This window comes from Lampris incognitus, chromosome 10 (genome assembly GCF_029633865.1).
Source record: "Lampris incognitus isolate fLamInc1 chromosome 10, fLamInc1.hap2, whole genome shotgun sequence".
Taxonomy (NCBI): domain Eukaryota; kingdom Metazoa; phylum Chordata; class Actinopteri; order Lampriformes; family Lampridae; genus Lampris; species Lampris incognitus.
The window spans coordinates 11,638,946-11,655,066 of record NC_079220.1 but is presented as its reverse complement, the minus strand read 5'-3'; the positions used below and the strand labels follow the sequence as shown (position 1 = coordinate 11,655,066).

Here is a 16,121-nt window from a genome sequence, read left to right as displayed (position 1 = left end):
CACATGCACGCTCGCTGTTATTATTACTGTTCACGGTGCACGCGGGAGCGCGTTCTCAATAATAAAATCAGGGGTCGCTCGAAAGAGTCCCAGATCCGGTGACAGACTATACACGCTAGCTCCGTTTCGGCGTTATCGTGCTCCGTCACTGCGGTAATGAGGGCAAACGACCGCGAATGAGGTTCCAGATTTCACGATGAGAGGTGTTTCTGAGACGGCACGAACACAGCACGTGCTGTCAGGCTATTAATTAAGACTATCAGACTATTAATTAATTAATCGATGAATTTAACACTGCAAGGTTGGCGCTCAAAAATCCGAGGTATAATCACAATATACTACGTTTCACCCCCACACTTTCTCCACAAAATGGGCCTCACACGCCACACACCCCACCCCCCCGGAGTGTTGGACGGGTTTGGCAGTAAAAGTGGTTGATGGAGACACACCAGGGTTCATGTTTATACAAAACCAACTGAAAGAGCCCAGCAGGACTCGTCTCCCGGCCTGAGGAGCCTAACATGAGTGCAGGTCCCTAACACTTCCTCTCGACTTCCGGTCTTCCTCGTGTTGCAACTCTCACGCGCGCAACGGGAAAAACAGGATAGATAGCTTCTTCTTCTTTCTTTTTTTTAAAATCGTGCTTCCAACGCCAGTTTACCCATCAGTCATTTCGTCATTTAACCGAATCACTCATGGCAACAGGTTCTGCTTACGTATGCCCTTTTCATTCAAAATCCATCAACAAGACATAACAATCAGCTCTGCGTAATGATATAACACTGGCTGAATGGGCGGTTATTTCCTGATGCCAGGGAAGCTTGCTTGTCAAAATAAAACGCTTATCAGCCTTAAGAATCCCCGCTCTGACGAGCCTCCTCGAGACTTGGGATGACTTTCTTGTGATTTAAAAATAAAAATCTGAAGGTGTTTGAAATCGGGCTACAGGCTAGCAGTACTGGGATTTTCGTTTGTAAGACAAACCTGTCGTGTTTTCCTCAAAATAATGTGCAGAAAAAGAAATAGGAAAGCACAATGTAGAAGTACTGAAACGTGCTGATGCGCTTCTCATCCTTGTGTGAGCCCTTACTTCCTCCATTACCCTTTCTAGTGTTGTGTGGTAGCATTACTGTTTTGGCTGCTTTCCAGAGATCCAGCGGCGCTGCTAGTGCAGCGGTGATGGGGACAGCGCCCCCCTCTCCTCTTGTGGCTGTCCAACAAAGTGCAGGCCGTCTCAAACGGATGATGTGTGCTACTGCTAATTCAATTAAATCCCGCCAGGCACTAACAAATGGGTTTGGACTCAGCTAACAAAGCAAAATGCACACACAGCTTTTCTTTTCTTTTAACTAATAAACAAGTGCGTGTCTTTTAAGAGAGGGTAAAATGTTGTGTGCGTCACTAGCGGGCCTGGATATTTAACAAAAAGATGAAAATAAATGGCTTGGCTTTATAACTGGGGAGATGTAACTCCCTGTAAGAATAGTCAAAGCTTTTGTTCATTCCCAAATGTGCAGAGTTGGTTTAACATTGATAATACGAGGCTAACCTCCTACTGAATCATATTTTTATTGGTACAGGAAACATTGAAATGTTAAAAATTCCTGGTACAAGTGTTACTACAGCAGGCTGCAGGAGCTGATGGAAGAAAAAAAAAAACCTACACTGAATACTGAATCATCTTTGCCCAGACATCCCCCCCTGGTGGGGTAACAAATAATACATTACCACATGACATGAGGTTGTGTGGTGCAGCGTTAACAGAAAAGCTGTTCACTTTTACTTACAAATCTAAACGCAAAGACGACATTACGTAACAATTGACTTTTCAGAGCAGCATCCATTGTATGAAGTATGAAAGCTCGTGTCAAGTAAATGCAGACAGATTGCTTGGTGTTAATACAAGGTACCCTTGTAAAAGGCAAACAAACAAACAAATAAATAAATAAGAAGAACCTCAAAAAATAAACCTGCACAAAAATAAAAGAACAATATGGCTTCTAACATTATCGTCTTCTACGGCAGGTTTGAAAGGGACAAATTCACACCCCTCACCCACTCCAGCTAAATGACAACAGCCCCCACCACACCTCTGGCAACCCCTCTACCCCCCCCCCCCCCACACACACACACTCAGGCTGCACTCAAGATATATGTGTAGAGGATGTGAGCTGGCTTTTCCAGAGACAGAAGAACAGGAAAGCACTGGGTCCAGATGGTGTCTCTCTATCCTGCCTTAAAGCCTGTGCTGACCAACTGGCTCCTATCTCCACGCAGATCTTCAACAGATCCTTGGAGCTGTGTGATGTACCTTCCTGCTTCAAACGCTCCACCAACATCCCGGTCCCCAAGAAACCCTCCATCACAGGACTGAATGACCACAGGCCTGTCGCTCTGACATCTGTGGTCATGAAGTCCTTCGAACGACTGGTGTTGGCCCACCTGAAGAATGTCACAGGACACCTGCTGGACCCCCTGTAGTTTGCAAACAGGTCAGTGGAGGATGCAGCCAACGTGGGACTGCGCTACATCCTGCAACACCTTAACCGCCCAGCGACATATGCAAGGATCCTGTTTGTGGACTTCCGCTCGGCATTCAACACCATCATTCCAGAAACCCTCTCCTCCAAACTCTTCCAGGTCACTGTATCCCCGCCATCTGTCAGTGGATCACCAGCTTCCTGACAGGCAGGAAACAGCGGGTGAGGCTGGAGAAAATCACTTCTAGCATACGGACAGGAAGCACTAGTGCTCCCCAGGAATGTGCCCTCTCTCCACTGCTCTTCTCTCTCTACACTAACAACTGCACCTCCAAGGATCCAGCTGTTAAACTACTGAAGTTTGCAGACGGCACTACGGTCATTGGACTCATCCAGGATGGCGACGAGTCTGCATGTTGGTGAGAGTTTGAGCGGTTGATGCTCTGGTGTAGTCAGAACAACTTGGAGCTGAACATGCTCAAGACTGTGGAGATGACAGTGGACTTTAGGAGACACCCCTCAGCACTGCTGCCCCTCACAATATCCAACAGCCCTGTGTCAACTGTGGAAACCTTCAAGTTTCTGGGAACTACCATTTCCAAAGACCTGAAGTGGGAGACCAACATCAACTGCATCCTCAAAAGGGCCCAGCAGAGGATGTTCTTTCTGTGGCAGTTGAGGAAGTTTGGTCTGCCACAGGCGCTGGTGAGCCAGTTCTACACTGCAGTCACTGAATCTGTCCTGTGCACATCCATAACGGTCTGGTTCAGATCAGCAACACAGACTGCAGCGAACAGTAAGGACCGCAGGAAAAAACTTTGGCCCTCCTGCCCATCCTGCAGGACTTGTACACCTCTAGAGCCCAGAAACAGGCGGACAGAATCAACAGTCCCCCACACCCAGGACAGTGTTTGAACTCCTACCCTCTGGTAAGCGCTACAGAGCAATGGCCATCAAAACCACCAGACAAAAGAACAGTTTTTTTCCCACAGGCCATCTCTCTCATGAACACTTCACAGTGTGGTGCAATAATGGACACTTATTACGTAAATATGCCACTTTGTACATAGCCTCCTCTGGTCAAGATATCTCACCTACATATCTCTGATGTGCACTACTGCTTTTTAAACCAGATGTGCAACACAAATGTACAATTGTAAATACATAAATTGCTGTATATTGGTTACAAATTATTGTTATCGTTATACATATATAATCACTTAATATACGTACATAGTATATATTTTTAGTATACAATATTAGTATAATATTAGTATTAGGCGTGGTGACGCAGTGGTTAGCGCAGTCGCCTCACAGCAAGAAGGTTCTGGGTTCGAGCCCCGGGGTACTCCAACCTTGGGGGAGGGTCGTCCGGGGTCGTGCTCTGTGTGGAGTTTGCATGGTCTCCCTGTGTCTGCGTGGGTTTCCTCTGGGGGCTCCGGTTTCCTCCCACAGTCCAAAGACATGTAGGTCAGGTGAATCAGACGTACTAAATTGCCCCTAGGTATGAATGTGTTTGTTTGTGTGTGTGTGTGGATGGGAGGCTGTGTGATGGCCTGGCGACCAGGGTGTCTCCCCGCCTGCCGCCCAATGACTGCTGGGATAGGCTCCAGCATCCCCGCAACGCTGAGAGCAGGATAAACGGTTCGGATAATGTATGGATGGAATATTGGTATATAAGCATAACTTAATGTTATATTAGTCTATAATATATAAGCAATATATCAGCATAGTTTATTAATTATTCAGTCATAACAAAACTCTATATATTAGTGACATACCTGTTGTGTATACATACTTAACCTCCAGTATTCTATTTATTATTCCATTTATTTCGTTTGCTTTTCTTTTGTGAGTGATGTATGCAAGTAAGAGACGCTGCTGTGAACCGGAGTCAAATTCCTCGTATGCATAAGCACACTTGGCCAATAAAGTTTATTCTGATTCTGATGTATGTCACAAAATGTAGAAAGTTATTGACCGAAGGGGGTAAATAAGGCACATTCAGGTGATAGAAAACAAGCAACACTCGTTTTTCTTGGGCGTTCCAAAGAACCAAGAACATCGTTACCAATAGGAAGTATTGGAAACCTATATGAACTACAACAGCTTGGTCCTATTAGTTAAAAATACCACAGAATCCACCCGTCATTAACTGGAATCAAAGGTGGATTTCTGAAACTATCAGCGGTTCATTTAGCCTGGCACGTATACGTCTATAGGACAACATGCATTATTGTCTCAGCCCAGTATAAATTAGAAGGGCATGACCCTCTTTCACTCAGGACATCATGTCTGCCCAGGGATCATACAATGAAACCTTAGTTACAGATGGAGGCAATAAGGAATGACTGCCATGAGACTGCCACAAGAGACCATACAGCCAAAAAAAATAAAAAATCAATACTAATATACTTTCGAAAAAAATGAACTCCAAACAAGTTTTTATCTAAATAGTGGTTAAATTCAAAGCTGTGTAAACTAGGTTGGTGGTGGTGCAGATGAACCCTATGAGGTTACAAAGGTTGGACAGCCCATGGTAGCGACCGAACGTGCTCTTGTGGGCTTTGTACTTGGGGTCGAGTTCTTTCAACTTGGCGTACGCCTCCTTCTGGCTGCCCAGGCCAACTTGGTTCCCCAAACCGTGCTCCTTCTCGATCTCCCGCAACTCCATCATCACCTCCGTAGCTGCTGGGCCAAACCACTGGGCGTTCAGGCCAGCCATGATCAGTGCCACAAAGTACATAACCATCTGCATCACAGAAGAAAATATTACATTGAGAAGCAAGAAAATTATCCCCGACATGTAAATATTTGCATGCAAAACAAGATAAATGTGTATCCAAAGGAATTGAATCAAGTGCAACTGGACTTGGTATATATCTGTGAAGACGTTTTGCCTCTTATCCAAGAGGCTTCATCAGTTCGTGCCTTTCTGACTAGACCAAGCTAGTACTAGACTAAGTTAGTACTAGCTAGTACTAGCTTGGTCTAGAGGCGAAACGTCTTCACGGATATATACCAAGTCCAGTTGCACTTGATTCAATTCCTTTGGATAACCATGACCTGGATGAATGAGAACATTCACAGACAAGATAAATGTGTAATATACAATGTGTGTGCATCTTAGCAGTGTCTCGCTTTCCATCCATATCATTCAGTAAACAGAAGATTATATGCAGGTTTGAGGTTGCGACCTGTACACTTTCATGCCAGTCCAGCAGCTCTCGGGGGTGGTATGCCGCATACACCGCCAGGCTGACGAAGTTACTGCCCAGCAGGCAGTAGAAATACACAGGGAACAGCTTGCTCTGCACCAGACCGAAGGTGTGCAAAGTCACCTGCCACACCAATGCAAAACCTGTGTGCAAGAGTGACACAGATAAAGAGAGACCGATATAAGCACACGGCACGTTACAGAAAGTATGGCTGTCAGGCATCACACCATGTACTCCGTTTTACCTGCTATGAAGGAGACCCAGACCTGCATCCCCCAGGAAAAAGAAAGCACCAGCAGATGCAAAACTTTGACCAAATCTGTGGGCTCCCCCTCTGCCGCCATAGCGCCACTTCAGCGAACTGCAAGAAGAGACACGGACAGGTTAAGTCTCCTGAAGTAACACAAATCACAAACCATCCTTACTGTTATGGCCCAGTACTCCGGTATATGGAGGGCGGGAAAGCTATTAAGCTCTCAAGTCTGGCGAGCATGGCAACGGGGGGGGGGGGGTGCTCCGGTATCAGCATCGTTTCAGACCGGGCAGCTCGCATGTGTTGCAGTGCGATACTACGTGCGCAGCCCTCCCCGGGAGATAACGCGGAGCCCTGCATGGAGGCGAGCGGCAGACTCCCTGCCAGTAAACAGTCACCACCGGAGCTGTGCGAGAAAGCAACTACGGAGCAGCGGCAAATCTACTTACGGTTGCACATTACGGGATGGGATTTGCAGACTTGTTGATTCGCAGAGTTGCTTAACTTCCCACGCTAGCCGTCCTTAGACGCGCGGCTAAAGAGGATTTACGGGAGGCGGCGGGGCACGCTAACCTCGTTAAACCACTGTTGCGGGGCAGATTCCCCATTTGTTCACGACACACACCGCGTGCACTTACCGATGTTCCTAATTTCCCCGGCTTTTAAATTCTCTCGTACGCAAACGGCAATACGAGGACCCGACGCAGATCAACCACTTCCTCTTTGGTAACAGGCCACGCCCCCTGGGGGGAGGACCGCAGGTTGCTGGTATTGTTGTTTAGGTTTTTCGGAAGGAAGAAAGAAAGTGAGTCACTTTATTTTGTCATTGTATCGTGACAACGAATGTGCTCTCTACATTTAACCCATCCTATTGTATGGCAGCAGTGGGCCGCTGCAGCACCCCGGGGGACCAACTCCAGTTCTTCTTTCCGCTGCCTTGCTCAGGGGCACAGACAGGAGTATTAACCCTATCACGCACGTCTTTTTGATGGCGGGAGGAAACCGGAGCATACGGAGGAAACTCAGGCAGACACGGGGAGAACACGCACACTCCACACAGAAAGGACCTGGGGCGGCCTGGGGTTCGAACCCCGGACCTTCTTGCTGTGAGGCGACAGTGCTAACCACTGGGCCGCCGTGCCGCCCATTAATGATACAACTATTAACAGTTATCCAAAATTACTCACATATGATTTTCCCCACTCCCCCCCAACCCACCTTTTAACAGCTAGCTATTTAAATCTGACCACCCCCTCCCTCTGCATGCACATACAAATTGAGTTACACATGGTGATAAGCTCATTAACATAAATGAAAATACCTTAATGTCCCTCTCTCTATGACCTGTCTTCTATTTTGGTCTTTCTACAGTTTAACACATGTCCAGCGGGGCCGTATTGTGGCAGTATGTGACGGTATTAGCCTTGAGTACAAGTGAATGCTGTTTCTCCAGTTTGAGCACCTCAGATGCAAAATTATAAATTTAACTAAATACTAGCTTGAAGCCATTAGAATACCTGGAAGGAGAGACCTGTGAGAAAAAAGTGCAACTCATTTTTACAGCCATATACTATAATGCTCTTGGATCTCATTGCATTTGAGAATGGTAATGAATATAATTCATTTATTTGTGTGTGTGCATGCATGTGTGTCTAAATGGGAAAATTTGGTATAAGGAAGCATCTTGTGGCAAAGACGCTGTGGTCAGTGGTTTGTCCAATAACTCAGGTAAAAGTCCAGGCTGAAGGGGAATTAAGTCATTCTCCTTGAAGACATTTTATCCACGAAGTGATATTTATAATTAGAAGGGGCATAGCTGGATTTTTTTAACAATAAAAATATACTTATGTATATATTTGGAAGTTTTCGAGTGTAATTATGTTGAATAATGATGTTTCTGGCATCATCATTTGAGCAGTAACAGAAGCACATCATTTTCCATGTCACTAAATACCGTCTAAAAGAGATCATCTGGTTTTTAATCACTATCGTTAACCCGGCACATTTCCATTCATGTTTGGGTGTGGAACAGAAGGTTAAGTGGTTTGCAGAACTGTCAGTCCTCTCCTTTCTCAGCAGCTCTTGATAGATGAATAACCTAAATTGATGAACAAATCACAGCAACATAGAAATGATCACGTTAATGGAACACAATCTGCATCAGTTATTTGCTGAATTTATATGCAAACAAAGGTCTTCTTGATTCTATCAGTGGCGTATTTAAAGCCGCAGTAGACAACTTTGCTTTAACTCGTCATTATGAAGTAAATGTTGACTGCATAGTGTAATGGCTATAGAATAATGACACCATCGGCGTTTAGATTGGTTCTCTATAAGCCTCACTTTCATTATGCAATTCTGTCTGCTACCGGGCACGATCTCGCGGGAAAATTAAGGCTCGATTTATGGCACAAAGAAGTGCGCCAACCACTGCACAGCCAAAATAAGAAGAGGATAGCACGTTTGTTTCCCCCAGTAGCTATCCTCAGTAGAGTAAATAGCGGACGATGGAACAACCGAAGCAACGCGGGAAAATGCACCCGGCAAGAAAAACCCGTTGACGGAAGAGGCAAACCCAGGAGAAGAGGGAGAGTGACAGAAACAGGTAAAACAAGAGTGAACCTCAGACAGGCATTCACTCGATGGAGAGAGCTCTGGTGTTGGTTTGTATCAAAGTGTTTCACAATCAAGAGCTGTTTCCCCCTAGCTAGTCGAATGGATACAGGTTAGCTATCAGTTGTCTTTATGCATGCTCAGTAATCCAGGTAAGAAAATCAAAGAAAGTTGAATCAGTTCATCTGGACACAACGTTTCTCAAACGTTGTGTCCAGATGTGTCAGTCTCAAATGACTGCAGGTATCCCCACCTTTATAAACAATACAGTGGCATAACGACCGAAAACAACAAATTGTCGTGAGCATTAACTAGAGTTTCAATGGCAATGTGTACTATTCAGAGGGTTGGGGAATGGTTGCAATCACAGCATTGTGGTGACAGGCCCCACCAACTTGTATATGGAGGAAGTGGAAAAGAGGTTTTTATGTTGGTAAGTGAATCACAGGAGACGAACTAACTTGTTATTCAACTTATAGTAACACCTAACCTCAATCGCATGCATAGCTTCCATCCAACTTTCTGTCCTCGCGCTACTTGTTCTTCTGACCCCTTACAGCGGTCTTTTTCTGCTATCCACCGTCTCACAGAGCCACCTACTAGTGATGGAATATAGTGTCTATAAACACAACAGAGGGCTCTGGTGTCCTATCCAGGGACACCACCTAGCCATTGGTTCAGATTTGTGGACAACACCTGGGTTAAATCTCAGGACGTACCACATTAACTCTGTGGACAACCACATCAAGTTCACCAGGGAGGATGTGAAAAATTACGTTAGCTGTCTTAGACCGGAATTGTAATTGGAGATGGGGGACATTTGATTGTTGATGTTTACCGTAAACCAATACATACTGATCAGTACTGAAGGTTTGACTCATCATCCACTGGAGCACAAACTAGGAGTCGTCAGGACGCTGTACCACCAAGCTGCTAACGTCCCCACCAACACAGCGGTTGGGGAAAGGGAAAAATCCCACATTAAAGAGGCCCAGATTAAATGTGGTTATCCTAACTGGGCGTTTGTCAATGCCAGGAAGACACCCAAACAGCGCACCAGCCGATCGAAGAGAGAAGGACAACAGCTGCCTAAGCGTAAAACAGTGATGATATTGTATGTGGCAGGAGTGTCAGAAGAGTTGAGATGCATATTTTCCAAGCATCGTATCTTAGTTGCTTTCAAACCCCAAAACACACTGTGCCAGAAATTGGTCCACCCCAAGGATCGGGTCCCCCGGCACAAACAAGAGCAACTGTACACTGTTAAATGCTAGGAGGATTACTGTGACTTGTACATCTCCCATCTACAGACCAGTGGCCACTCTTTCAATGAGGATGTGCACATTCTTGATAGGGAGGAACGTTTGTTTGAACGCGGAGTCAAAGAGGCCATCTATGTGAAGAACGACCATCCCTGAACTGGGGGGAGGGGGGGGCGCTAAGAGTATACCTGTCGCCATCTTACAATGCTGTGGTTTTAATTGAGGCTGCAACGCTGAACCCAATATGACGACACAGACAGACTAGGGTTTCCCAACTTTCTTGGTTTCCCAAGAAACACCAACTTGAAATAACAAACTTTCTTGGTTTCCCAAGAAACCCAATGAAAGAACACCAGTAGAGCTACAGCACTACACCCAGAAAAGGGAACCCCCCCCCCCAGAGTCAGACCTGGGAAGGGAGCTTGCCGGCGAGTGTCCGGTGGCCTGGCCTTTGCCCATGGGGCCCGGTCGGGCCAAGTCCAAAAAAACAACATGGAGTCATCACACTGTGGACCCACCACACGTGGAGTTGAGCACTGGGGTAGGGTGCAATGCAGGCTGGGCGGCAGGCAAAGGTGGGGACTGGGGCGTGCCGACTTCCGTTATCGCAGATTGATCCTCAGGACATGGAATGTCACCTTTCTGGCAGGGAAGGAGCCTGAGCTGGTGCGGGAGGTGGAGCGGTACCAAATAGATATAGTTGGTCTCACCTCCACACATAGCATGGGCTCTGGTACCAAATTCCTGGGGAAGGGCTGGACTCTACTTTTCTGGAGTTGGCCAAGGTGACAAGCGCCGGGTAGGTGTAGGGATTCTCACAAGTCCCTGGTTGAGCGCTGCCGTGTTGGAGTTCTCCCTAGGGAATGAGAGGGTCGCCTCTATATGACTGTGAGTTGCTCGGGGGGAAGGCTCAATCTGTTGTTTGTGCTTATAACCGAATAGCAGTTTGGAGTATCCAACCTTTTTGGAGTCACTGGGTGGTGTCCTGGATAGGATTCTGCCTGGGACAACTCACAAACAGGCTCTAACAGGTACTATTTAATGAAGATGCCAGTTGGGGACCTGTGAGGCGTCTGTTTCTCAAACTAGAGACTCTAATGTACTTATCTTCTTGCTCAGTTGTGCAACGCGGCCTCCTACTTCTTTTTCTACTCTGGTTAGAGCCTGTTTGTGCTGTCCTCTGAAGGGAGTAGTACACACCGGTGTAGGAAATCTTCAATTTCTTAGCAATTTCTCGCATGGAATAGCCTTCATTTCTAAGAACAAGAATAGACTGTCGAGTTTCAGATGAAAGTTCTCTTTTTCTGGCCATTTTGAGCGTTTAATTGACCCCACAAATGTGATGCTCCAGAAACTCAATCTGCTCAAAGAAGTGCCCATCCAACCAATCCAACTTGTGGGAGCTGCTTCTGGAAGCGTGGGGTGCAATTTCTCCAGATTACCTCAACAAATTAACAGCTAGAATGCCAAAGGTCTGCAATGCTGTAATTGCTGCAAATGGAGGATTCTTTGACGAAAGCAAAGTTTGATGTAAAAAAAATCTTATTTCAAATACAAATCATTATTTCTAACCTTGTCAATGTCTTGACTCTATTTTCTATTCATTTCACAACATATGGTGGTGAATAAGTGTGACTTTTCATGGAAAACACAAAATTGTTTGGGTGATCCCAAACTTTTGAACGGTAGTGTATATGGCCAAACACCTTCACCTACACGGTGTACAAATTAACCAGTGTACCGTGTTTGACACGTTGCGCCAATCTCCATCTCCTGCCTCGGCGTCCTCTTCAGCCAACCCTGAGCAAACAGCAAGCAGCATGTGGAGCACCTCGTCACAACTGGGTGTAAGTCCATCCATTATCCAAGTCGCTTATCCTGCTCAGGGTCACGGGGAAGCTGGAGCCTATCCCAGCAGTCATTGGGCAGCAGGCGGGGAGACATCCTGGACAGGCTGCCAAGCCATCACTGGGCCTAGAATTGGGTAAGTGAAAATTATTAACATTTGTCTTTTTCGCAACAGCGAGACAGCAAAAAACTTATACGTGAGTGAATTGCTATAAACTGTACGCAAATACAGAAATGTGACGTTTTGTCGACCAGTCAGCAATAAAATGAGAGAAATTGTCTGTCTCTACTTTCCTCCAATCTCCACAATACCACACATATGTTACCGGCCCCAAACCTAGGGGATATCCAGAGCAGCAGCAAATGATACACAGGCTAAATAGCACTGTGGATCTGTGAATCAAAAAGAGAGGCACGATGAAAATACGTTGTCACTCAAGCTCGCGCCAGTTTATTTCCGGTCTGGCTTAAGGAAGCTTTGCTCTTTCGTACTGATCCCCAGAAGCGCTACAGCGCCACCTACTGACTTGGTGGTGTAAACCCACATTGTATTTAATTCAAAAAATAGGGGGGGTTATTCTAAACTTTTAATGAAGGCAATTTCTCAATCCCTTACACTCTCCCCTGCTTTCAGAGATGTCTCCGAACATCTAGAACTAAACAAGTCAGCTGTCTAGCTGTAACGTCACGGTCAGTGTCTGTCAGTGTCAGAGTCTCTCATGTCCTTTGTTCATTCAGGTCTTCCGTTTTGCGTCTAGTATGTCCGCACTGCTTGTGTAGGGTTGTAACAGGCCTCGGGATGTATTGGGTAGGTAGGAATGGGGTAAGGCATATAGGTCAACATTACATTTGCTCCTAGTTTCCATGGGTGGTAAGTGGGCTGCCCTAACTGTTCATATGTAAACATCCCTCTGGGTCTTACTTCCCGGGCAGACCTTCTCAAGGGCGGCTCCTCCTCATCCCCTGACTCTGAGACAGGTTCAACCACCATTCCAGATTCCCCTCGAGTTCCATGGTCCATAGTATCATCCCCCTCGGGTTGCTCCTGAGCTCCCACAGCCGATGGCATATTAGCAGGTGTTGGTACTCGTACTGACTCTGGTCTTACAGCAGGTTCATTTTGCTGTTGCACTTCGCCGAACTCAGCCTCCTGACATGTTGGCTGATATTCTGGTGCTGCAGCTCTAAGCTTACAGTGTTGCTCCACCTGAGGTGATGGAACTCTGTCTTCCTTTCGTATACAGTTAAATGTCAGAAGTTGTAGGAGAATTCTTCCTCCTCCACATACTCATTGGAGTCCTCCTCTACTGTCTCTCTGTCGTTTGATTGTTGTTGTCTCCGTCTTTGTGGTTTCTTTTGTCCATGACAGTCCTGTTCCAGCTCGACTGACAAATCATTTACTGGCAGCAGGAGGTTACGATGAAGCACACGGGGGATCCCGTCCCCGGTCTCTGCTTGAACTCTATACACAGGACCATCTCCCAGCCTTTCAACCACGTGGTGGACCTTTTCCTCACAATATGCACGAAGTTTGCCTGGACTGCCTCTCTCAGACATATTTCTGACGAGTACATGATCACTGAGTTGAAGCATGATTCCCTTGACACCTCGATCATAGTAGTTTTTTTCCTTTTGCTGTTTTCCGAGGCAATCTTATATGCCTCCTGCATCCGAGAAGCCCATTTCTGTGTATATTCCTGTCGGTTCTGTGCCTGCTGCTGAGGTTCGTGATCAAAGAGCAAATCGATGGGCAACCGCGGAGCTCTTCCAAACAGGAGGAAGAAGGGTGAGTAGCCTGTCGCTTCGTGATGTGTGCAATTGTAAGCGTGGACCATGTTTGGCAGGTGATCTTTCCCCTCAGCTTTTTTTGTCTCCTGCCGGGTGCGGAGCATCTGAAGAAGCGTCCTATTTAGGTATTCAACAGGGTTCCCCTGTGGGTGATAGGGGGTGGTTTGAGAATTCCCGCCAGCTGCTGAAGTCGTTGGAATAGTCTGTTCTCAAACTCCCCGCCTTGATAGTGATGTAGCTTTTGAGGGTACCCGAAGCGTGGAACAAAGTCATAGAAAATCTTCTCCGCTGCGGTTTTGCCTGACTTGTTCTCAGTCGGGTAGGCTTGTGCAAATCGTGTGAGGTGATCTACCAGGACTAAGATGTACTCGTAGCCTCCTCGGCTTGGTTCAAGATGGAGGTTATCAACAGAAATGAGCTCAAAGAGACTGTTGGTTGTAATCGAGCCCATTGGTGCTTTCTCTGGGATGGTGGGTCGCTTCTGTTTAATACATTGGCACTGGCGAATGATATAATCTTCGATTTCTCGCTGCATGAATGGCCAATAAAACCTCTGCCTCACCAGGTGGATGACTTTGTCAGCCCCGATGTGTCCCATGTCATCGTGCAGGTGTTTTAGTACAGTGGACTTGAGTGTCTTGGGAAGAACGAGTTGTTTATGTTGTTCTGTCTGCCTGTACAGAATCCCTTGTCAAGTCTGAGTTTGTTCCACTCATGTATCAGTCTTCGTGTTTCCAGTCCCATCTGTCTCTTGTCTTTATCGTTAGGATTCCATCCTCTTTCATCCATCCTCTTTCTGCACAGCTCTGATGTCCTCAGGGGTGTACATGGGCATGCTCGTAGGAGGTGAGTCATCATCAATGGAACCCAGCTGTAATGCTGCCATCCATGGCACAACCTCGTCTCTTTTGGCCTTGTCCCCTTGCCAGTTGGCGGAGACGACATCGGGGGGCATGGTCTCTGTGTATTCTCTCATGTGGTTTTGGAGTTTCAATGGATACCGAGAGAGGGTATCAGCATCGATATTTGCCTTGCCTGGCCTGTATTTGATCGTAAAATGGAAGTCGGCCAACTCACCCACCCAGCAATGTCCAACAGTGCTTAACTTGGCCGTGTTTAAAACGTAAGTTAGGGGATTATTATCTGTGTATACCGTGAAAGTGGGTGCGTAATACAGGTAGTCCCTAAACTTATCGCAGATCGCCCACTTTAAGGCAAGGAACTCGAGTTTGCTAGTATGGAGGCGGTAATTCTTCTCAGCAGGTGTGAGTGTGCTGGATCCATAAGCAATGACACGGCGTTTATTTCCCTGTTCCTGATAGAGCACTGCCCCCAGGCCTTCGTTGGATGCGTTGGTGTATAAGACGAATGGTAAATTGAAGTCTAGGTATGCCAAGATGGGGGGGGTTGGTCAACATGTTGACCAGGTGAGACACGATAGCACTGTGTTCGGGGGTCCATTGTATGGGTGTCTTGGATGGCAATTGGCCACTCTTTGTGCCCTTCAGTGTAGCCTTGGCAGACGTAGATGTAACAGGGTGCTCACTAGACTCCCTGGGGCCCTCTTGAAGCTTAAACAGCGGCCGTGCTATCCTGGAAAAGTCTTGAATGAAGGATCGATAGTAGCCTAAGAACCCTAGCAGAGCGCGGACTTCTCCCACGTTCTTTGGTTCCTTCTCCTTCAACTGAAGCACTGCTTCCATGTTCTTAGGGTCTACCTGAACACCTTCACTTGACACCAGGCGTCCAACATACCTCACTCGGCGCTTGAACAACTCACATTTCTTTGGGCGTAACTTCACACCATGCTCCTGTAAGAGACACAGCACTCTTTTCAGATCCTCCACGTGGTCATGACAGGTTTTGGAAAAGCAAAGTACGTCATCCAGGTATGGGGAGCAGCACTCGTCCCTCAGACCATCAAGAACACCTTCCATACATCTCTGGAAGGCTGCTGTAGCGTTGGTCAGGCCGAAGGGGAGGCGGAGCCACTCATACAGCCCCCAAGGCGTACTAAAAGCCATCAGATGCCTGGAGCCTTCATCGACAAAGCCCTGGTGGTATGCACTGCCTTGGTCGAGTATTGAAAACCACAAGTAGCCTCCAAGGTTATCCAGCAGATCCTGGATGCGTGGGAGTTGATGGCGGTCAGGGACTGTTTTGCTGTTCAGCCCACGGAAATCAACGCATAGACGTAGGCTCGTGTCTTTTTTTCTAACACAGACCATGGGAGAGGAATACGGTGAGGTGGATTTTCTGATTCATCCATGGTCGAGCAGGTTCTGCATATACCTTTACCTCTCTGTACAGTGGCTTTGGAATTGCATTGTATGTCTTTTGAACTGGTGTTTCGTCTTTTAGGTGGATTTTGAGTTGCAGGTTTGGGATGCAACCTATATCTGCATCATCCTTGGCGAACACATCTGACTCGTTGAATAACATGTGGCTAACTATTTTCTGTTCATCTTCTCCGAGATGTGACAGGTCAACAGGTGGATGCCACTTATATTTTGTCGTTTGCGCTTTTGAGTGTCTGTCTTTCCCTTTGCTCATATTAGTCTGTTGGTCTGTACTCAACTGAGCTGAGCATGTTTGGGCAGTGGGTTGGGGTGTGGGCTCAGAACTCAAAGTGGGACACTTGACTGGTTTCACATCAATG

The 16,121-nt window shown here is 46.7% G+C and overlaps 1 protein-coding gene across 2 annotated transcripts; it reads right to left on the bottom strand.

Annotated features, from left to right (window-relative positions):
- Positions 1-4,303: 4,303 nt before the first annotated feature.
- tmem205 (transmembrane protein 205) lies at positions 4,304-6,701 on the bottom strand. 2 transcript variants are annotated; one of them, XM_056288283.1, is made up of 4 exons: positions 6,590-6,701; positions 5,943-6,059; positions 5,678-5,841; positions 4,304-5,232 (listed from the first exon to the last, which is right to left on the bottom strand). In XM_056288283.1, exons 2-4 carry the CDS (start codon positions 6,040-6,042, stop codon positions 4,930-4,932), a joined length of 567 nt encoding a protein of 188 aa, XP_056144258.1. In that variant the 5' UTR covers positions 6,043-6,059; positions 6,590-6,701; the 3' UTR covers positions 4,304-4,929. The 2 variants fall into 2 exon arrangements, with proteins under 2 accessions (XP_056144258.1, XP_056144259.1); XM_056288284.1 differs by lacking the exon at positions 6,590-6,701 and adding an exon at positions 6,401-6,579.
- Positions 6,702-16,121: the final 9,420 nt, after the last annotated feature.